The 22,866-nt window shown below is 40.1% G+C and overlaps 1 protein-coding gene across 5 annotated transcripts in view; it reads left to right on the top strand.

The window, feature by feature from the left end:
- znf536 (zinc finger protein 536) overlaps positions 1-22,866 on the top strand; it is a 236,756-nt gene that overhangs the window by 151,806 nt on the left and 62,084 nt on the right. For all 5 annotated transcript variants that reach the window (XM_044142938.1, XM_044142947.1, XM_044142959.1 and 2 more), the window contains one exon: positions 21,051-21,209. In XM_044142938.1, the coding sequence (XP_043998873.1) occupies positions 21,051-21,209 (159 nt within the window). The remainder of the gene's footprint in view (positions 1-21,050; positions 21,210-22,866) is intronic.

Genomic DNA, 22,866 nt, shown 5'->3' with positions numbered 1-22,866 from the left:
GAGCACTAATTATACAGCCTCTTGATAAAAATGCATCAAATTTCACCACATATTACTTACACTACCAATAGTATGATTGTATGTTATTTATGTGTTGAGGTTCACAGTGCGGTTGCGTCACAAAAACAGCACATTCTGTTATTGTTGTGAATTAGCTATGGATGTAAACACTGTGATGCAGGCATCAGATTGTCTTGATCTATGTTTCTGGTAAATATCCCTATTAAAAAATAAATAGTTATGTATTAGAATAATGCATTAATATAAATTTGTATGATACTAATGACTTATCACACTCTTTTTCATCTAGCCGCTAACATTAACAACATTGGTGACACGCGGTCCCCTCAGTGTGGTCAGTGTGATGCAGTGCTAAGTCATTGCTATATCACTCTGCAGGTAGAACAAAAGGGTAAATTTGGGCTTGCAACTCTTCTATAAAAGCATGGATTTACAGTGTGAATGTTCTCTCAGCCAGTACCACCCGAGATATGGATCTTTGTAGCTCCTCCAGCATTAGCCTGTGCACACATATGTGTTATGTGCATGTGTGTATATACCACTGTGATTAAATGTTGCTGCCCATGATAATGTTGTTATAGCCAGTCAAGGTCTCTTATACACATGGAGGCTTAGATCTACTGTATCCTTTAATCGGAGAACACGTTTCGCTAGAGCACAGACTTTATTCCACTTCCCACAGACTTTAAACTAAGTTAACATTTCAAAGAAATGCACAAACCAAATGCTAAGGAGCACCACAGGCTCCATTGTAGCCATGTTTAACCACTTGGGCTCCATTCGGCTGCCAGCGCTCCGTGTCTCCCCCTCTTGAGAACACAGTTTATCCTGGGTTTTCACAGACTCACAGTTTTTCCCCATGGTCCTCCCAATTCAGCCCATCCTCTGTCTTAAGACACGGAGCTAAGTCGGGGCTAAGCCACAAGCCCCCCTCATGGGAGGATGGATCGACCAAATGCCACCTCTCCTGGCAGTGCTCACAGGTGAGGTGTGATTGTGCCGGTGCAGTACTCTCAGAGCCAGGCTTTCCTATTAGACACAGAGATGAACAGTAGCTTTTCAGGACCTGGAAGGGAAATCTGTTTTGGTCAATCCTCCTCAATATCACAGTGTTTTTTATCCTTGTGCTGCGTCTGTCCTCCTAACTCCCACCCATCCTTCTTCTTCCATTGCTCCTGATCCTACCTGTTTCGCCAGTGCTTGACACTCAGGATTTTGTCTTTTGTCTTCCCTGGCAGTGGCTCCTCTCATCTTTTGGAAAGAAGGGCAAAAGAGGATGAGGGATTGAAAGTTTGTGGAGGAAAGTTTTTGGAGGACGTTTCTGGATTATGTTCACAAGGCACAAGCTGCTCACAGTGTGAACATGGCACGTTGTCAATGAGATCTATTTCCATGACGATTATTTTTATACTCCAACAATCAGGGAGCCGACAACACAGTTGCACAGGAGGGGAAGAAAAAAGAAGTCCTTCTCATCCAATTCGATACACATTCTGTAACATATTAGCTGTAAATATAACAAAACCATGAGGGAGAGCGTAATGACAAGATATCAACCTTTTTTCTGGCGTCAACAATTCCCACTCCGGCTCAACTAAGTGTCCTGTTGAGTTGTCAAGTGGAAGTGCACCAAACCTCAGGATGCGCACGTCTTCTGATCGGATGCTCTCCCTGTTGCTCAGCGTTGCGGTAAATGCAACATCTGATGGCTTTCTGAAATCAAGCGCGTTGGACAGGTGAGATGCTGCAGCGAGCATCACTTTGGAAGACGCGAGTTAGCACCATGTCACCCGTCCCCATCTGCAAGCTTTCAGTGTTGTACGTTCACGTGTGTACGCGTTAGCGCGTTTCACGGCATCAGAAGTCTTTCGGAATGGTTTGTATCCGCCGTGTGTGAAAGGACCGAAATGAAAACTCTGGGGAAGAAAAAAGAAAGAAAGAAAAAAAGGGAACATTTGGGCACTCTATCAGAAATATGGCAACTAAACAACAGATTTGCAATTCATAGTTACATTCAGTGTCACTATTTGACTTAGTGTTTGGCAGGCTTAAACAGGGTGCAGATTGAGAGACAGTGTCACATGGAGAAGGAAATGTCTTGCCTCCTTTATGGGCCATTTAAACCGCTTCCATTCACTGCTCTGCTAAGTGTTTTCCTTTATCCAGATCGAAAAAAATCCACTTACGTCCACCTTCATCCCTTCCACAGCCGCCCACAAATCACAGGATCCATCAGGTAGATCGGCACAGTTCAGCGGCGTGGATCACTCCTCTCCTAATATCTTGCGCGCTCAGTGGGCTGCTGGAGGGCTTTCTGCTAGACAGAAGGGCTCGGCCGCAGAGTGGGTTGAGAGCCAGGCATCTTGATGATTTTTTTTTTTTTTTTTTTTCGGGGTGTATCACCATCTCTCTAGAAGTGCCAAGCATGCACCAAGGCCATGCCACCCTCTGCATCTTCCATCTCTTCCAGGCATCTTGTAGTTTCTAAAACAAAGCTGAGCGGGCTGCCACATTAGGGACAAATGCTGCGATTTCTGCGGGCAATAAAAGTGTAATTCGGCAAAGCTGTAATGAATGCAGTGAAATGGTTGTCTAGTGCAACATTTTGTGAACTCGATTAGAGGTGCTAAACCATTTATTTGCGAAGTCTGTTATTGCAGACATAATTTGTGGTGGCAGCGCAGTATACCTAATTTTATTTATGTATTCCCTTGGTCAATGTAGTTTCGAAATGAACGGGAGATTTTCTTTTTCTTTTTTTCTCTGTTCTCTCTACTGATTTCATGAAAACGAGTCACATATAAAAAAAAAAAAAAAAAAAGCTTCAGTAAAAAAGATTTAAGTTCAATTTTCTCTGTTGATAACTTGTCAGGAAACATTACCAGTCTGGATTTCAAATGCTTTACATTCTGTTCTCTGACGGAATAACCTGTGAGGCTCCTGTGAAGTGTGATTCTTTCCCTCCTCCATCCCCCTCTCCTCTAGTCTAAATTAACACCACGTAACGCTGATCGATGGATCCCTGCTAATAGTGTTAGACGTTTTGTTTTAAAATACCAGTGCCCAGCTGGTGATTCCCAGCACTCATCTGTTTTCCTCTGATGCACTGATCCCTGCCTCTTTTCTTGCTTTATTGAGTCTGTTGCTCATTTTCTACCTCTGTCTATCTTACTTGTCTACAGTGTTTGTTTTTTTGCCTCTATACTTTATACATCTGATGGTATTTTAAGCTTAAACAACACAACTACTCCATGTCCTTCCCCATCACCTTCTATGCTTTTTTTTTTTTTTTTTTTTTTTTTTAAAGGTCACATATTAGTGCTGGTAAAAATTGATCCGTGGATTTATGAATTTAGCTCCGTTGTCGACGCTCTTTTGTAATGGAAGATTCAGTTGGGGAAGCTTAAGATTTCATTGTTTTGCTTTGACAACGTCGCCATGAGAGCCCGTGCAGCTGTTCCCCGCGCTCACAATGGCAGATTAATTAACACAATCATGTGGCGTTGGCTCGGGCTCAACAGCCAGGTCTGCTAAGGGATAGATAGGTAAATCCTATACATGCGTTTCCAGACTACCACTGAACGTTCTTGTGATGCTCTGCCATAACTAGATAGATTTGGTCATTGACTGGTCATCTGGAGGAATAAAATTTACTTTGTGTGAAAAGGGATCTTTCGCAAATTTTGCACTGATGTCAACTATTGCTGCATGCGGAATGAGAGCGTTGTCAGGTTCTGTGAATTTCAATGCCTCTCAGAACCATTTCTTCTCACTTCATTTAAAATTTAAATGGATACACAGAAGTAAAATGTGTCTTTTTCTCTGTTTGCATCCATATAAATATGTTAGAGTGCGTGTGTGTGTTGAGGTAACGGTATGTCAGCAGGACAGTGTGTGGAGGTGTGTGTGTGTGTGTGTGTGTGTGTGCATGTGTTTGCATAAGTCTACTCGACACCACTGTCATCACAAGCCAGTTTGGAAAGCCGCTGCCATTAGATGGAGCTGTTCTAATTAAGATTCCGCTGCGGACCTGTCTCTCTTACTTACTCTTACTCTTACTTAGCTGACATTTTAAACTGTCTATTATGTCACTTGGCTTTCAGGTGCAATGCTGTGTAAATGGCAAGTCAGGAAATTATGTATCTTTTACATACAGTTATCCGTCAGTGACAAGGTGGAGGTGAGGGAAGTCTGGGCCCAGTTTTAAAACATTGATAAATGCTGAGGTTTTTTTATTGTTGTTGAAGATACGACTCACTGTACATCCTTAGTGTTTTCTTTCTTCTTTAGATGGTTCTCCTCACCAGCAAGTGCGTACATTCCCCGTTAACATTACACACGAACATGACCGCGGTTTGTCAATATTTTACCCTTGGCCCATCCCCTGTGTTGATATAATGATCACTTAACAGTCAAGAGTAAGGCGAGGAGGAAATTAGGGCGTCGGCAGCAGAGAGGACAACAACACCGAAGCAATTATGTTTCTTTCAGCCCAAGCATTCCCACGTTAATGAAATCCCTTATCGTTAGGGAAAGATGAAGGTGGGGAGGGGAGGACAGGTGTACAAAATGTACGTTGTTCATTTATCTTATTCTCTGAAATGAACGAAAGGAGCAGTGAGAATAATATAGAGATAAACTCCAGGCAACAAGTGTGTGTAGTTTTTTTTTTTTTTTTCCTTTTCCTTTCCCCCATATTGCTGGCCATGCATTTTGTAGTGACAGAAGAAGCAGTGAAAAGAGCAAACAGTTTGTGAGGCAAATGAATGAAAGAGGAGGACGGAAGTGCACGGTGTATCACTTCGCAGCATCTTCCTAAAGGACAAATCGAAGACACTCCCCATGCTAGCATTTAAAGTATTTACCTTCTTGCAAAATGTCTGCCCTTTTCCTTTGTAGATGAGATCAGTCAGTCTTGGAAAGTCACAGAGATCCAAGTAAAGACCTTTTGTCAAACTGGGAGTTATCAGGGTTGATGTAATTGGGTTTCTTTTTTTGGAAGGAAATGTATTTTATTTTATTTATTTATTTATTTATTTATTTATTTATTTATTTATTTTATGGTTTAGCCTTAAGAAAGTATTTGATTTGTTTCTGTGTTCATTATGAAGAAATTATTTTATTAGACTGTGGTGTTAAGCAAAATGTACAGCTCATGAAAAATATAATCTTTCAGGGAAAAGTAGGAACCCACATTTTTTGATGCACAATAGAGCAAATGGTTAACTAATCTCATTTAAAACTAGTCTAATCCTAAAGTGGTGTTGATACAAAAATATATATATATATATATAATAAAATCTCTTTGTTTTGGTTTCAAAAAATAAAAGTTTTAGAAATCATAATGATTGTTCAATATTAGTATTTAAAATTTTGAACAAGAGATGATGAATTTCAGATGAAAAACAATAAAATAGCTCTTTAGTTTTCAGCTGATAGGATATGACGTGATAAATAAGAACGACCGAGGTTCTCTATTGATCTTTATTAACCAACAGTTTCATTGCAAATCAATAACTACTTTTCTGTTGAAAAGAGACCAGTTAACATAACAGTCATGTTTTTTGACTGAGGGAGGAAGCCAGAGAACCCGGAGAGAACCCACCATGCAGTGGGAGAACATGCAAACTCCATGCAAAAAGACATACAGAGATTTTACCACTTCAAATTCAAAGCATCACTTTTTTGGTTGATTTGTTGTTTTTGCCTGTCAAGTGTTGTTGAAAACTATGAGAATGCTGAGGTGTATCATAAACTAGTCGCTGCCTCTGCAGACACATGATTGATACCATCTACTTTCCAAAGCATCTTACCACTTAAACCTAATCGGCATCCTGCACGTTTTAATTCTCTCCCTGGTGGTAGTAACAACCTTTTCAGCAAGTCAATGTTCTTCTTAGGTCTTCTAATGAGCCATTATTGGATCCAGGTGCATTAAACCAGGGAAAGAACTAAAACATGCAGGATAGACCCACTTTGGGCACCACTGGTCTAAACCTTACAGCAACTAACTAGAGAAACTTTAGCTTCTTTTGGCGATTCTGTGAACAAGTTACCCTCATAAGTGGAGAAGACATTAAATATCTTAGTAAGAGAGTAAGTGAAGTTGCTAAATGGCTCATCTTTTCTAGATCATCTCCTAAAGAAAGCAACATGAAACATTTTTGTCATTGGTATGACACCAACAAACAACTTTTACAAACTGAATACAGACATCTTTATTTTTTACAAAATTACCTGTCAGAGTCTAACGTTGCACACAAGGATGCAATTTATTTTATAAAAACTGTTGACGAAAAACAGAATATCAGCGATAATAAAAAAAAAAAAGAATCTCTCTTTAGAACACACCTTGAGTGAGCTAGTTTTTGTTTTTACTAATACGCATTTCTTTCTTAGAGTTCTGAATGCTAAAGTAAATAAAAACTATAATCTAAATACATTTTTCTCATCTTTTGCTGTTAAACATTAAACAGGGGCTCCTCTGGTATCATTTTCCACACGGTAAGCCCTCCCCACTTTACATTAAGCCCTCTGTTGATAGACAAGTTTTATCATTTTTCTCTAATAAGGTTCAGACCATTAGGAATACAATTACCCCTCCCTCTCATATTCTCCCTGACCTTGGTTACAAAACACCTGCACCTTTGAAACATTTAAATTAGGTAACTGCCATTTATTTAACTAATATAAAAATCAAAAATAAAATGCTGAGTTGGACAAAAGATTTCTCTCCAACTCATTTCCCATATTAGTAAAAACATACTGCTTTTTCCATCATTTTTAATAACTCACTTTGGTCATATACTTTAAATCAGCCACATGGCTGATAGTTCTCTTAGGGAGGCATGTGCCCACCTGTATGGACTTCACTGTCCATTTTGTGTAGGAGAATTAGAAAAATTAATTAATTAATTAATTAAGCAGACCACTAAAAATATGATGACACCAGACACTTTGATACAATTCAATCAGGTTTCAGTCATGCATTATCTCAACTCTTTCGGACATTTACATTACACATTTCATCAGCTTATTCAGTGCAGTTCCAATTGCTTTACATTCACGCTTTACTTCTAAGTAATACTCAGATGAGCCTTCAGAGCTGTTGGAGAGCCGGTCTTCATCTCCAACAGTCATGAGCAAAGAGCAGTGCTACACCTTTGACAGATCAGCTGGATGTTTTCACACCTGATAGTCTGGTAGACTTGGTACATGTGGGGACCAGAATTGCTACATTTGTAACATTTTCATCCAGTGTGCATCGCTTTCAAACTGCACTGTGTTAAAACTACCAAACCATTTAAAAAACCTTGTTCCCCCACTGAAGAACCACCAGAATTCCCTGTGCTATAGTCCTCCTCCTGCTTTTGGAGCGGTGTCGGGTCTCTGGAATTTAAATAGCATTCAAACCTCACCAGTCATCACTTCATTTGTTGGCAGACCACAATTTGATTTTTTGAGGATTTGAGTATGCATTCACACCTCCCCACACAAACTAGACTTTCTAGGCAAATGAACTAGAGTTCAATTAAACAAAACAAAACTGCTGTTAGTGTTCCTTAACATCAAACTACTTTTTATTTTTGAAGTAAAAAGACTAAAACTTTACTACACAGAAATATATCAGTCTGTAGACAAATCCAAATTGGAAACTTTACACAATTCTTATCAATGTTTAAATTGTCTTTGCTGACAAGCTTTAACAGATAAAGTGAGTAATTACAATAATTAGCCAGGGTGACATCTTTACTGACCATGTCTTCCTGCATTTCATGCCCTGTTCTGGAATCTAGATGGTAACTTTATCAATTTTAAGTGTGGTCCAGTAAATATTACCAGTGTATAAGTCTAATTTAATGGCAGTTTATTTCAGCTCTGTATAGCCTACATTCTTTACAGGTGCATTACGGTATATTTAGGAGCTGTTCTTGAAGCAAGTGAGGAAGAAATTATCCACACTCTCTGGGGACTGGACTGCTCCAGCTGCTGAGATATGTTTAAAGTTGAATAAATGTCTCAGCCATTGTTACAGTAACTGCTAATAACGGCGTTGAGCTGCGGCGACCTAATGTGTGCTTCAGGCTGTGTTAGATTCTTTTCCGTCACCGCTGTAAAAGAGGGCTATCTGATTGGTAACAGATCTGGGGCACTGGGGGTTTGGTCCTAGCTCGTTGGATTTAATGACCAATTTCCTCAGCTGCTTCATGCCACAAGCAGTTAAACGACAGTCAAGGTGCCCAGAGGTTCCCCACCATAGGACTTGGGGGAGAACAGAGTACACTAGCTGTAGAGACAGAGTGAGTAATTGAGAGCGACATACCCTGGCTACTAGACAGCAAATCAAAGCCCATTTCCTCAGCAGGAACTTAACTACCATCCAGCATGGTCTCAAGTCAGATTTTCAGTCTATTCCAGAGATCATTTCACGATCAAGTGTTGGAAATCACTTCTGATAGTTGCCGTGCTTCCCATAGCCACATTAGAAAGATATAAGACTGGAAGATAGCAGCCTGTCTCAAAACATGCATAAGTGCCATACTATGGGCTCCTACTTGTATTTCTAACATGTCAATTCCTATAGAAGATCTGACCCTGGCTTGTTGGCATACTGAAATCATCAGGACTTGATGAAGAAAGTTATTTATTTCACCTTTTTAGTATTTAGTGCATGACAAAAAGACACTCGACCTTCTCCACAAGTGCAGTCATTGTGTTCCACCCACAAGGAGAAACCTAAAACAGCCACACCAAACTTCCACCAATAAAAACTTCATCATGCTCTGTGCTATCTAGCTGATGATAAATTATTAATATCCACAATCCTCCAGCCTTGATATGGCTGCTTGGATGTAGAAAAGCAGGCAATTATGTGCTACTCTGTCTTTTGGGTTTTGGCTGCCTCCATCTCCGGCCTTCCTCTGCTTCTGCATGCACAACGCTCCGCCATAAATACATAACAACTAGTTCGTCTAACTCGCCACGAGTTCTCATTGAGCCCCTCTCAGTGCAGATATCCCGATCCAGATTAATTTGCAATTAGTCTTGAGTTGTTGAGCCTCTGTAAGATAAAGGATTCCTGCTCCAATTTCATTCGCCCCAAACACTGACAAACTCCTAACAAGAACTAACGCTCGTACACTTGATAAAAATAGCTTAAGCTTGGACTTGTTTGTTTGGCGACAAATGCTAGATGCATTTGTCGGAGGGGGCTTGGGTGATATTGGAGCACAGAGTAAATGAGTTGGGCTAAAATAAAACGTGTCATTGTGTCTTTCTGGACCCTTGTCTCCAAAAGGTGGTGATATGTGTGTGTGTGTATGACATTGAGGGAAGTGGGGGGTGCATCAGGGTGTTAGTGATTGGCAGCCCAAGGTTCTGGAAGGTTGTGTTTTAGGGACTGGACGGGTCGTTTAGTATCCTGTGAGCATTTACACAAATTTAAGAGACAGCAGACACTATGTGGGATGAAGTTAAATGTTCTCTAAATGTTCTGGTGTTTGTGTATTGTTTCCTTGTAAAATATATTGTGCATTTTATCCCTTTACAAAGACAGGGGATATAGGCAGTAGGGTGAAAGTGGGGTGGGGGGGCTTGAGTCTATTAATAGTTGAGTCATCAGTGCCTCAATGTTCCAAAATGGCAAATTGTTAGATCCCCAATGGTGATTATTACTTGCTGTCAATGACCTTCATAACAAATTAAAATTATGCGACTGGGACAAAGCGTGCTCTTTAATAGGCGTTATGCATGGGATTGTGTGTGGATGTGTGTGCGTGTGTGTGTGTTACTTTGCGCATGCAAATGTGTGTGTTTTGGATGTGGAGAGTCAGTGAATGAGAGAGTAGCATTTAAAAACGCAGCTTCCTTTGCTAAAAACTGAGGCTGACATCATCTCATAAAACAATCAACGATACGAAATTATGGCTGTGTACTAAAATTTCAAATTCATATTAGAAAATGAAATAACACGTTGACACCCTGTTGCTTTGTGCAATCTATGTGACAATACAGGAACCTTCCACGCTTGCTAGGTAGAGTAGGTAGGGGGACGGTGATTGAACTCTCTAGCATGGTAATTCTGAGTGTAACACCTCTACTTCAGCACCTTCCCACTTACAAGTGTGACCAAATAAAAATGTCAATTGTATACAGTGTCATGTAACAAGACGGTGTGAGATAATTTGTACCATCTAAAACAAAATTGTGTAAAATGTGTAAAAGTGTATTTGAGTTCCCAAGAGAGCCTGACAACAATCACAATCACTTGGTAAGACATAGGCAGAGTTTTGGACTGACATTACAGCAGACAATAGTAAAACCTGCATAAAAAAAATAAATAGGTGAATCTAGCAAATTGTCACTAAAGTAAAATCCACCAAATACTTCTTCACTTGTTTGTTTTTGGGGTGGAAACATCTATACCACGTTTGGTGTCAGTTGAGCTTTCAGTTCCACTTTAGCGGGAAGTCCACATAACTTTAGGAATCATTTATTCAAATGTTGCAAACTGCTAATTTACTCACATGGTATCCTTTCAGAATGAAGTTTTTTGTTGCTTTGGTCCTTTTCTATACATGTTGGGCATGAAGTGGCACTTTCCCTTCCAGCAGAACAACAACCCTAAGCTTACAGCTAGATCTACAAATAGAATGGCTAAGACCAAATCAAATCCATGCGTTGGAATAGCCTAGTCAAATCCAGACCTAAATTAAACAAAATATTTGTGGCAAGACTGGAATGTTTTGTTCACAAATCTTCTTAATCAAATTTGACAGAAGAATGGTCAAACATTTCTTCTCCAGACGTGCACACCTGGTAGAGACACACCCCTAAAGGCCACATAAATACATGCTACACTATTCAGATATTGTAGCTTTTTGTTTACGGTAATAATACAATACTTTGTATTGTATCACATAAAATCTCCCCAAAGTATTTGGTTGAAAAGTGACAATATGTGAAAAGATTACAGAGGTATGAAAGATTTCTAGAAAGATTGACACAATTGCTCCAGTATCACCTAATCAGGAGCCTAATGCATTTAAGCATTGAAATAAACAAAAGACTTGTTTTTGCACCACTGGTACACTTAGCAGTGGTGTTCCTCCCTGCGTGTGTGCGTGTGTGTGTGTGGCAATTGAGTCATACACACTGGTGGAAGGATGCTTCCAGCCCCAACATAAATCGTCTCACTTCATTTTCTGAGACACTGGGCAAGCTCATAGCAGAGGAAACAGGACACGTCCCGGGTCTGTGGATTTACAGCCGGACTGGGCTGCAGCCCGTCTGACTCACACACACAAACAATCACACAGTGTGTGTGTCTATGACACGGATTTACCCACCGTGGAATTCCCTCTCCGAAAAGACCTTGTAAAAAGTCTTCATCTCCTGTAGTAATATATGTCTTTAAGAGTGCATTTATGCTCCCAAGCTATCGATTGCTGTAGCTACATCCCTCACCAGATAATTACTCCACCTTAATATGCATCCTTAATGAGGCCTAATTGATTCATTTTCATTGACCGAGAGTAACACCACTAATGGCTGTGGTGTGCAGAGCATTGATGCCCTGTACAGTATAGACTCTGACCAGTGCCAGATGGATTAAGGGTGGGATAGAAATGGTGGGACTGTAGCGGAGTTTGATGATTGGCCTATTGTGCTTGCTGTTGAGTTAGCACGCTCAGGAATGAATAGGAAATCAATGGCTGCTAAGGGAGGAGTTCTGTTTTATTCAGCGTTAAAGAGACAGTGCAACAGGCTGCTTGTCATTTTTAGTTGTGCACACTGCTCCCTTTTTTGGGGGGATTCCTATCCCTTAAACTTCTCCATTACATATTTGGAGGTCCTCACTACTCTTCCATATTTTATTCTATTTTTCCTCCTTACACATCCTTGTAACTCCATACGTCCTCTCAAAAGGGCTCTTCCCTTCCATTTGCTCTTTCTGTTTATGCTTTTAACTTTTCTCATCCCTAAAGCTCTCCTCCCCTCTCCTTTCCTGGCACGACCCTGCAAACAGCAATCCAGCCGTACCCTGGTAAGCGAGGCAGCAAGCTAGTCATCCTTCACTAATGGTAACCACACCACTTCCTGCCAACACAGACTGAGAGGGGACATGATGAATATACACCCTGATTATTATAGCATTACACACACAAATGCGCACAACACCAACTGTGTGCGTGTGTGTGTGCAAACACACACACATATACACATTAGTAATTGCTTTTGTCTTCATGTCCTAAAAGACACCTACCTCTGTCCCCATCTGCCTGCTTTGGTCTCATGCATACATGCAAGCAGTGGTGGACAATGCACCACATACAAACAAGTCAGTACCTCACAAGCACTCCAACGCTCACAGAACCTCAAGCATCATCCACAGCCTCTCAACGGGGCTATGATCACCCTGCTAGAATGATAAAGTTAGTGAGACATCAGTGCTCCCTCAGACATTTCTATGAGCATGGATGTGTGACTCTGCGTGTGTATGCGTGTGTGTGTGTGTGTTTCTTTTTCCAATGCTCTTTGAAGCCTGAAACAGACTTGAGTAGGGGTGGAAAACAAAGGTGGGCCAGTGCCAGGGAGAAACTTATGGCACCATTCCTCTTCTCCTAGCTGGGCAGAGGCATAGCCCTTTAACTGAAGGAGAGAGCCACCTTCTGTCGGCCGGGGGGTGGTGGTGGGTGAAGAGAGAAGTGGCAAGAGAGGAGTGGAGAAAAGAATGCATATTTAAAAGGAAAAAGAAGACGAAAAAAAAAGGCTCACTTCATAATTTCCGCCAGGTTCCAGGCTAGGATTATTCCTCTTTTTTTTATTTTATTTTACTTTTTTAACAAAGCAAGTGCGGCTCTAAAGCTGTTGCGGGCAACCTCTCTGCCCTTTACGATCCATTTAAAACAGAAAAAAGGAGAACTGATAATCCCTCTGTTTCTTTCTTCAGCATCCATCCTCTCTTTCTCTCCCTCCCCATTTACAACCGCAGCCTTTAGCGCGGGTGTTCACTAATAAATATAAATGTTTGTGATTAGCATCTCTGCAGCACAGGTGCATGTTTGTTGCGAGGGGAGGCTTGTTCATTAATTTTCAGCCATGAAAAGTGCAGTGCGCCATGAACGGAGAGTCCAAATCGCACACACTGATAAATGAACGCACAGATTGTTAATGTACCATTGTAAGGCTGCTGCCTCCACCAGCTAAAAAAAAAAAAAGAAAAAAAAAAGGGGCCTGTTGCCAAAAGCAGCACACACACACACGTGCACGCACACACATCGGTGTAGGCACACACAATCTGAGAGGTGTGGCAGGAACCTTTTCAGAGGTCTAGATGAAACTGAATGGAGCTTTGGTGTGTGTTTTTTTAGCCGTATTGCCAAGGATTATTTTTGATTGTGAAGAAAAGACATCCCCTGGTGTGAGGCCTCTGGCTTGTGTTGTCTAATTAGATTTGGTAGAACTGGTATCTACAAGCAGTGATAAATCTCTGCATCTTAGTTAGCTTAGCTGCACAGATTGAACCATTAAGGAACTCTGTTAAAAAATCTCTCTGTTAAGGTGAACTTGTTTGGTTTTGCCTTAAGGATTCCGCTTGAAGCCCTTAATCCTGAAGGAATTCTTCTCCTCTCATCCTCTCCGCTGTAGCTTTCTGTACGCACTAACCCCTGCTTGTGTGTTCCATCATCACAATCAGCAGATATTATATACTTTAATTAGATAAAGCATTCTGTGTCTAGCTGCGACCTTCAATATGTTGTTTTGGAGATACAGCTGCAAGTGTTGCATTCATGAGAGAAGAGAGAAATACTGCTGAAGAGTAAACAAAGAAAAAATAAAATAATTTAAAAAAATCTGTCTTGGAAATGGGTTGCTTTTTTTTTTTTTTTTTTTCAGGAGCTGGAGAAATGTTTTATTAGGGGACCGCCGAACACCTGCCTTAAAATGTCGTTTCAACATCTCCCGAATGCCATTTTGCTTAATTGACTTGGAAATGGCCCAAATGTATTGCTGAATGCGGTCTAATTAATATTAATAATAAATGCCATTATTAACATCAAAGAACATCTGGTGCCCCTGTTTACCCCGCCGCCTTATATGAAACACATTCTGCTGCTGTTTTAATCTCACAAACATTGCGGGGGTAAACAAAAACTGGCGTTCGCCTTATTTTTTTCTCTTTTTTTCCATTTTTTTCTTTTTTTTGGCTCTCATGTTTTACTTGGTCTTACTTCTGCTGCCAGGAAGGGTCAGTAAGGAAACAACAAGTATGAGGTGAGGCGGCATATAATTTAGAGCGTAAATGCTCTTTTGTGGTTGTTGCCCCCCTTTTCCCACCATTTCTATTTATTTATTTATTTATTTTTCTCTTCTCGTGCTGCTGTTCTTCATTTAGACCTGCTTGCTGTAGTAATACCTCTGAGACTTATCTAATCCCCTGGAGAATTCCTATAGAGAATAAAGAAATAAATGAAATAATTAAATAAATAAATAAAGTTGCATCTGCACATTACGGAGACCCTCACATTAGGGCCTCCTCGGTACCCATAAATCAAGAGGCGAGTAACTTTAATCTAAAATTTCATTTAGTAGTCCTTGTCAGGTGGTAAAAGGAAGGGGGATAATGCAGCGGTGTTTAATGATAATTGGTGTTTGGTTAATAAATTCTGCAAGTTCAGATTGTGTTCTCGCAGTGGCTGGAATGCTAGCATCAGCAGTGTAACTAAACCTCAAATTGATTAACTTGCATGAACCAGACGCTCACAAAGATGGCACCGGTCCAAATCAAAAAAAAAAAAAAAAAAAAAAAAAGAAAAGAAACAGAATGAAGGGAAGGGGTGCTGGGAGGTGTGTGTGTTTGTGTGTGTGGCGGAGTGAGCATTAGGGGAGAGAGAAAGAGAGAGAGGGAGCACAAGCAAGCATCAGGCCGGATGGTGTTTTGTTGCTCTGGTGTAAGGAAATCAAGTCCCCCCGGGCACATTTTTAAAAGCCTAATGCCTTTCAAATGATGTCATCACGTTTTACTCTTTCTCTCTCCCCTAGCACCCTCCCGCTCACCCAATCTCTCTTAATATCTTTTCCCCCTTTTCAAACTGTTTCCGCCACCCTTCCACTGTGCACGCCCACACACACCCACAACACACTCTTACCCCTCTACCCCCGCGTCCCACCCTCCCCAATCACATATTTGGCTGCAGAGAAAGACGATGGGCTCCGACCGGAGTCATGTGACACATTAGAATAATGGCCGAGCAAAAAGCAAAAACATCTTGTGTTTTTATGACTGATGTGCTTTTTACCCCCATGTTTTATTTCCTGAAAGTGATATCACGCTAATCAAAACCACAGAGTGTTTAGAGTGCAAAGTGTGATTGAAAGAGCACCATTAAAGAACTGGCAACCCCATTGGCCGCCACCAACCGACCTGCATCCCTGGCACCATGCATGCACTCAGTGTTGTCGGTTGCATTTGAGATTTTTGTTGATGTTCTGTTTTTTTTTTTTTTTTTTTTTTTTTCATGTTAATGGGAACAGGGTGTGGCCGCCAGAAAAAAAAGGAGGAGGCAGCCCGGCCCTACAGCAGGAACACAGACGCGCGTGAAGATCCGCGTCGATTTAAGCGTGCGTCAGTCAGTCAGCAGCCAGGCGAAGCCTCTGAGATTCCGGCGACACGAGGTCAGCAGGGAGCGAGGTGTTCCGCGCGCACGCTCCTGTTTTGCACACTAGCTCCAGCCCGTTTAGTCAGAGGGGAAGTGTGTGTTCACGAGTGTGAGTGCAGCAGACAGCAGGCAGAGAGTGACTGATACTCAGCCTGCCTCCCAGATGGCCTGCTCAACTCTGCTCCAATCTGATCTCAGAGCCTTTGTTCTGGCATGTTCCATTACGACGCCGTGACACTGGTAAAGACAGAGGGGAGAGGAGCTGGTCTCAGATCAGATACAGCTAAATTATACATGTATATTTTTTTTCTTTTTTGTTCCCCCCTCTGTGCTACTCTTGTACTAGCACAGTCACAGTTTGGCATTTGTCATGTTTTTTTTTTTTTTCTTTTTTGCTTCTTTCTCTTCTTCCTGTGGTAGAGGGAAGAGAGTGCTTTATAGATAATAAATAAAAACTCATTCAATGGGTTTAAGCTTTTTTTTTGTAAGAAAAATGGCTTGAATATTAAATTTAAAGACATTTTTTATATTTTATATATTATATTTTTCATCGATACATGGTCTTCTGTTGAAGCAAAGGCTTAAAAAAGCCCCGACTGACACATATAACAGTTACTCAGCAGGAAGTTTTGACATTTGGAGATTTTAAAGAGAATTGGATGAGTGAGAACTTATAGATGCTGAATTTAAAAATATAAATACATAAAGTTAAATTCATGGTCGTTTTCAGGGGGCCAGAAGGATTTCAGGGTTAGAAAGAGACATTGTGTTGCCAAATTTAAGGATTTTGCTGGTTTGGCCTGTTAAAAGAAATATTTAGCAGGTGTTAGCAAAAATGTAGTCATTTCTGCGCAATAACATTGGGATTTGGGTTAATCTATTTTTTTAACTGTCTTTGCAAGAAAATGCAAAAACCTGGTTATTTAACATATAAACATTTTGTATTTTAATAATATTTCAACTTATTGTCCATCTTTCTTCCCCAATAAAAAAACAATAAATAAATCTGTGTCAACTAGCTGTGCCAGGAGGATAAATTTGTTTGAGTTTTGGGTTGCAGTCAGGGGCCTCAAATGGCACCAGGGCCACACTTTGGACACCCAAAGTCTAATTGTTCATTTGTCTTGCTGGAATTAAAGCTGTTAACCTGTCTCTTTGTATTTTAATGGCTTCATTATTTCTTTTTAATATAAAGTGGAAGAAAAGTAAAGAGTGTGAGGTTTTCTGAAGTGAGTGTAAAGTTAAAGAGTGGTAGTGGTGGGCTCCTCTTGCTGGTGACAGTCACTGTAATGTTGTGTCTGCTGCAGCAAACCTTTGCATAAATAAAGGGGGGGAGAAAGCAAGTGAAAATCAATAATCAGAGAGTAGTTACAGCTGGGTGTCAACAGATTTGACGCTCTCTCTCCCTGCATCACACACCCTGCTGTGAACGATGATGCCTAATATACAGTGTGACCTTCAAAATGTCATAAAAGTGTTGTGCAATAAAGTGTCAATATTTGTGGTTATATGGAGCAGGATGACTTTTACAGTAATTGGAACGGCCACGTTAAAGCTACGGATCAGTCAACTGATTAAAGACGTGCATGCCGGACGGCCGGCTTACTGCCCAGGAATGATGGACGCTCACGTCTTGCGTGCGCGCTCACACACTCACCAAAAGGAAGTGCAACCAAACTTGTGTTCCTCTTTCTTTTTTTTTCTCTTGTAGCATTAGTGTGTGTGTGTGTGTGCGTGTGCGTGCGTGAGGGTGTGTGGTTATGTGTGAAGCTCATTTATTATTGAAGGGCTGTTATATGCCAGGAGAGCACACTCTCATCCTCTCAGTAGTGTGTCTTCCTCTTACAGGAGCACTATTAACCCTGACACACAAGGACACGCTTGTCTGTGTGTTTGTGACAGAAACAGAGAGAGAGAGAAGTGCGCTGGTGTGTGCGTGTGTGTGCATGGTGTGCGTGCAGGCGTGTGTGTGTGTGTGTGTGGGGTCCAGTGTGTGCCCCTGCTTCTAATCTGTGTTTTGGATTTTTTAATTTTAAACCCCATCTGGGATGGGCAGGTGGGCCAGTGTCTGTTACACGATGCTGGGAACTGTTGCCAGAAAGGGATCTGTACAGTAGACCACTCAAAATATGTTTCTGAGAGGCGTCTATGGCTACAGTATGGTGGAGTCCTGGACGGAGCACTGGGGGAATTGTATTTGTTCTTATTTAATTATTTGTTTACGTACAGCCGCTGCTCTAAACATGTTTAAGTGAAAATGGCTGTTAATACATGAGGATGTGGGCAATATGGTAATATGTTAAATATTTTCAGATTTTCCAGTATGGTTTATGTTAATCCTACACTTAGCAAAATAAAGGGATAGAATTAAAGAGAACTACATTATAAAATAAACATATTAACAGAATAGCATTAAAATTCACAAAGGATACTAAAAAGACCATTTTTAAAAAATGCTGCCTTAAAGAAGGAATGAACCTTTATAAGGAATTAAAAAATGTTTTTAGTTCTAATTGACCACAAGTAATAATACTTTTAAAGCTAATGCTGTTAGGTAGTTGGTTTCAGAGCAAAGGAACATTCAAACTAAACACTGCTAAGTCTTAGTACCGAGAGATTTAGAAGCATAAAGTTGTGTCTCTGCAGGACTGATATGGTAAGATTTGTAGTGCATGATCTGAGCCAGGGAACCAAACAATACATGAGGTCTGAAAAAGTTGACTTGAGGAACTCTGTATGTTATCTCTGTTCATTTAGATTTATAATTGAGAAATGACACAATGCTGGTCTGTTAAGCACAGTGCCACATATCAATCAGTCAATCAATCAATCATTCAGTGGATATGATTAACTGTCTGAGTGGAGTCCAGTTATTCTAACAGAATTTTTAATTTGATATCTTTCAGCCACACATGTTTTTGTTTCTTCTGTTTACAAAGTCAACACATTTATGATCACTAGATTAAAAAAGAAATACCACAAGAAAATCATATTTGCCATTTCCATAAAGCTGAAAATAACGGACAGACTCCAATCTCCCCTGAAAATAAGATTTAAATCTTAATCTGTGTTTTTACATGTGCTTTTACAGTCTGTTCATTGTACACAAATACGCCACACAAGCCAAACAGAAGCAGCTGGTATTTAGTATCTGTGCATTGTCACACATTTATATTTAGGCCGTCTTTCACTTTCAGTGGTGATAAGTGGCGTTCAGGCTGACAGCAGCCTGGGTGGATGGAGTTGTGTGTTTACTGTCAACGTGGAAGAAGACTTGCTGACTTGGGTCTTTCTATTCTGTAAACCTTATTTGACTCTGCGATAGACGAGGGTGAAAAGGGGGTGGGGAGCGACAGAAAAGAAAAGTGTGGGCGTCTGTTCAAAAAAGCCTCTCATTGTGTTCGATTTTGATTCTTTTTTTTTTCTTTCTCCCCGTCTTCCCTTCTTTTTTCATTTTTTGAGTTGTGATGTCGTTTCCTTACATATACCCCAAATCCTTTAACAAATGTGGAAATAAATACAGTTTATTACTGCACAGTGTGCTTGGTGTGTCCCATAAACACAGTATTGAAAGCATCAGCATAGTTTAAAAGATTATCATCAAACTTTTTGGTTTGGTCAATAAATTCTCAAGCAAAAAACAAGCGACCACAAAATCAGCTTTATTATGAATATGTTGAACAGACTGTTTTAAGATTTGATTCTTCTGAAATGTTTGGTTTTCTTTCTCTTTCTCTTCATCTTGCTAACAATCCGCTTTACTGTGTGCTAAAACCAATACATCTCATTTTAAGTGAGTATTTTTTAATAAACTCTTAGGATAGTCATTCAAACGTTTCAATCCAATGTATGACTTCATTCAGTTGTATGTTCTGAAAATTTGCATAAAGGCCTATTTGCATTTTTCTTTCCTATTCAGACCTGCTAATTTCTATGGCATATGGTAAATTAAAGCTCTTGATCAAATCAGAAGAAATTCTATTGACTTCTCACAGCTTGATATTTATTGGACCCATTATGTCACATTTGCTTACAATAGGCTTTGAAAATGTATGAAAACTTCTCCAATTTGGATACTACATGTCCTGCCAAAGTAGATAAATGCAAAGATAAATGAAAGGTTTTCAAAAATTAAAATATTCTAAATATCTTAGAAGAAAACAGATTATTTTTGTGGCTTCTTGCTTTGTTTAATGCAAATAGAAAATCTGTGTATGTGAGGTAGTGCCATCCAAATCTTTCGTTTTTAGATCAGTGGCGTAGACATAATGGATGGATAGACAAAGAACTCTCAAAGAATCCAACCTCCCAAAACCCCCCTCCAAAAAATTTGTTCAACATTTTATTGTTCCTTTAAAATCTGTGTTTTTGACAATGATATTCAGTATCAGGTTTTATTCATGTACTCTGACTTCCATCACAACATATTAAACAGAACTTAAACAGATAACATATTTCTAATTTTACAGCTTTAGGACAAAGAAATATGTCAACAACAAATGAGTATGTTTTCCTATTTTCTTTTTAAGTTGCTTTTATTTGTTCTCATCCCTTTAAATTCAGCACATGACAGACTCCTTATCGTGGGTACAAGGCCAGTGTGTACAATCTGACGGTGACACCCTCACCTCAGATTATGCTGCTGTCAACACATTCCCAGGTTGTCGTCACTCATCTTTTAGATTCCTATTCGGGGGCTGATTGTGTTGATAACAGACTGCTGTTGCACTAAACTGTGCATCATCGTTTTTTGGCATGCGAAGGAAGTGGCGGAGGGCTGGGTCAAAACTGTTATCACCCTATCATATCTCTGACAGCTTCCTGTCAAAATCAGGTCGCAGGAAGAGATGCAAGGAGATCCTGCGATGCTGACAAAGCCAAATCGCTCTCTCTCTCTCTCCCTATCTTTTATTCTGCTTTCTTTTTGTCTGCCTTATTTAGCAGTTTTAATTCTCTTTGCCACTTAGCATATGCTTAATAGGACTGATGATGATGGTGAGGGTTGTGGGGGCAGTAAAGGAAGAAAAGCAGTGGGAGAGAGGGGTGTGGTGTCAGTGTTGGGGGTGTGTGGATGGTTGGGTTAAAGCAAGGTGGCGTCTCAGAGCCTCGGTGTTTCTAAAGACCCAGAAAAGTTTATGAAATGTCAGCGTTCTGTCAGGGAGGGAAAAAAGCTCGGCTCGTGAGCCTGTTTGATGCGTTTGTGCTGTTTGCTCGTTCAGCACGGTAAAGGAGGGACAATGACGTACGAACAGCAGACAAAGACACACAAAAAAAGTGATGTGATGTGAGGAGGGCTGGTTTGTAGTGGCACTCTGCACATCGTCCATTCACCCTCCCCTCCCTGTGCTGTCTCCGTGTTTCCTCCAGATGCTGGGGAAGACTTGGCGAAGGCAGCGGTGAGCCTGCAGCCGCCTCCATCCCAGGTCAGGGAGCGGAGCATCGGATCGTCCTCTAAAGACTGCCCCTACTGCGGGAAGTCCTTCCGTACCTCCCATCATCTCAAAGTCCATCTGCGGATACACACAGGTCAGTACAGTTGGCATCGTGTCAGGCGTGGATCGCTTTCCTTCACAATTAAACATTTATTGTACTTCATGCAAAATTTACTTTGCTACTTGTACTGACATTTCTTATGGGGTTAGATTGACATATCGGGTTCTGAATATTGGCCTAATCACATATTGGACAGCCTGTTACATGATGGATATGATGCAGATTAATCAATTGCATATTTTCCAAATGAGAACACAAGAAATCATTATTGGTAATGAATAACCAGAAAGAAAGGAAGAAGGAAAGAACAAAGGAAAGATTTTGATTTTAACAACACATTTATTTTTCAATGAATATACATTATGACATCAGAATTTACCCTAAGAAACAATCACATAAACACAGAGTGAAAAAGTAACTGTCCATAAACCACAGAATACATGACATTGTCAAAACATCACAGAGTGCAAAAACTCAAATTATTCATCACTGAAAAAAATAACAGAAACTTGTTTTTAACCATCAAAGTAAACATGGTGTCAACTTTTCCCCCTGCAGTATTATTTATCTCATTTCTTCTACAAATATAAATGGAAACTCTTGCTTATCTAATTTGAAAATTTAACAATCTCCTCTTATTAGCCTATTTTTTTTTATAGTATGCACCAAATATAAAAACCACTTGAGACAAATAAACTCCACATTTGTTAAAAACATCTTCCAACACAATAAGCAATGATGAGAGTCACTTCCATTTAAGACACATGTGAACATAGTTTCTATTTTCTGACATGAAGGACATAATTCAGTTGGGTCTTTTTAAATCTTAGACAAAGCTGTTAACACAGCTTTGCCCCGTGAAAAGTCGTCCACTTATTTCTTTACTCAAAGAAAGAAATATAGAAAAAGAATGAAATTTTTATTTCAATTGTAATAGATTTTGTTTGCAGTTTGGTTCTTTGAGCTTTTTAAAGTCTTTGAGAGTCAACTTGTTCATATTCATATGTTTGCGTACCAGTACCAGTTTGGATTTTTGGTGAATGTAAATCTGTGTCTCAGTCAGGTCATTGTGCTCACACATCCCCTATGGGGAGTTGTGTCTGCATTACATGGACAGCACCCAGTGCTCTAACCCTAAAACTAAAGTTCTTCTACCTAAAAATAAGGTAAGATGACAGTCCAAGCAGATTCCGTTTTAAAAATTTAATGATTTGGCGACAACCACAAATGATCCAAAATGGTGGTCCATCTAATTTAACTGATTGGGGAAGCAGATTTATCAGAATGCAGCCAAGAGGCCCATAGCATCAATGGAGGAGCTGCAGTGACTCACAGCTCAGGTAGGAAAATGTTTTAACAGGACTACTATTAGGCTTGTACTACTCCTTTTTTTATTATTTATTTATTTACTTATTTACAGAGGCAAGAGGAATTGCTGAAGGAAATCCAGTGCAAGACAATGTGGCTCTGGTTTAGATCAAAGCCTATTCACATGTGCTAAAGAATTAACAAAGACTTTAATCTGCAGATATTACCCAGCTGATGGAGACACAACGCAAAGTCTTACAGACTGCAGTGGGATGAATAAAAACATATGCCTGGTTTTATTTTTATGAAATATAAAAGCAAAACCAAACGTCATTCTCCTTCTACTTCCCCCTAATGCTCAAATAAAATGAAGTTTGTAGTT

This window comes from Gambusia affinis, linkage group LG02 (genome assembly GCF_019740435.1).
Source record: "Gambusia affinis linkage group LG02, SWU_Gaff_1.0, whole genome shotgun sequence".
Taxonomy (NCBI): Eukaryota; Metazoa; Chordata; class Actinopteri; order Cyprinodontiformes; family Poeciliidae; genus Gambusia; species Gambusia affinis.
The sequence above is the reverse complement of the archived record's forward strand: the minus strand, read 5'-3'. Positions and strand labels throughout refer to the sequence as shown.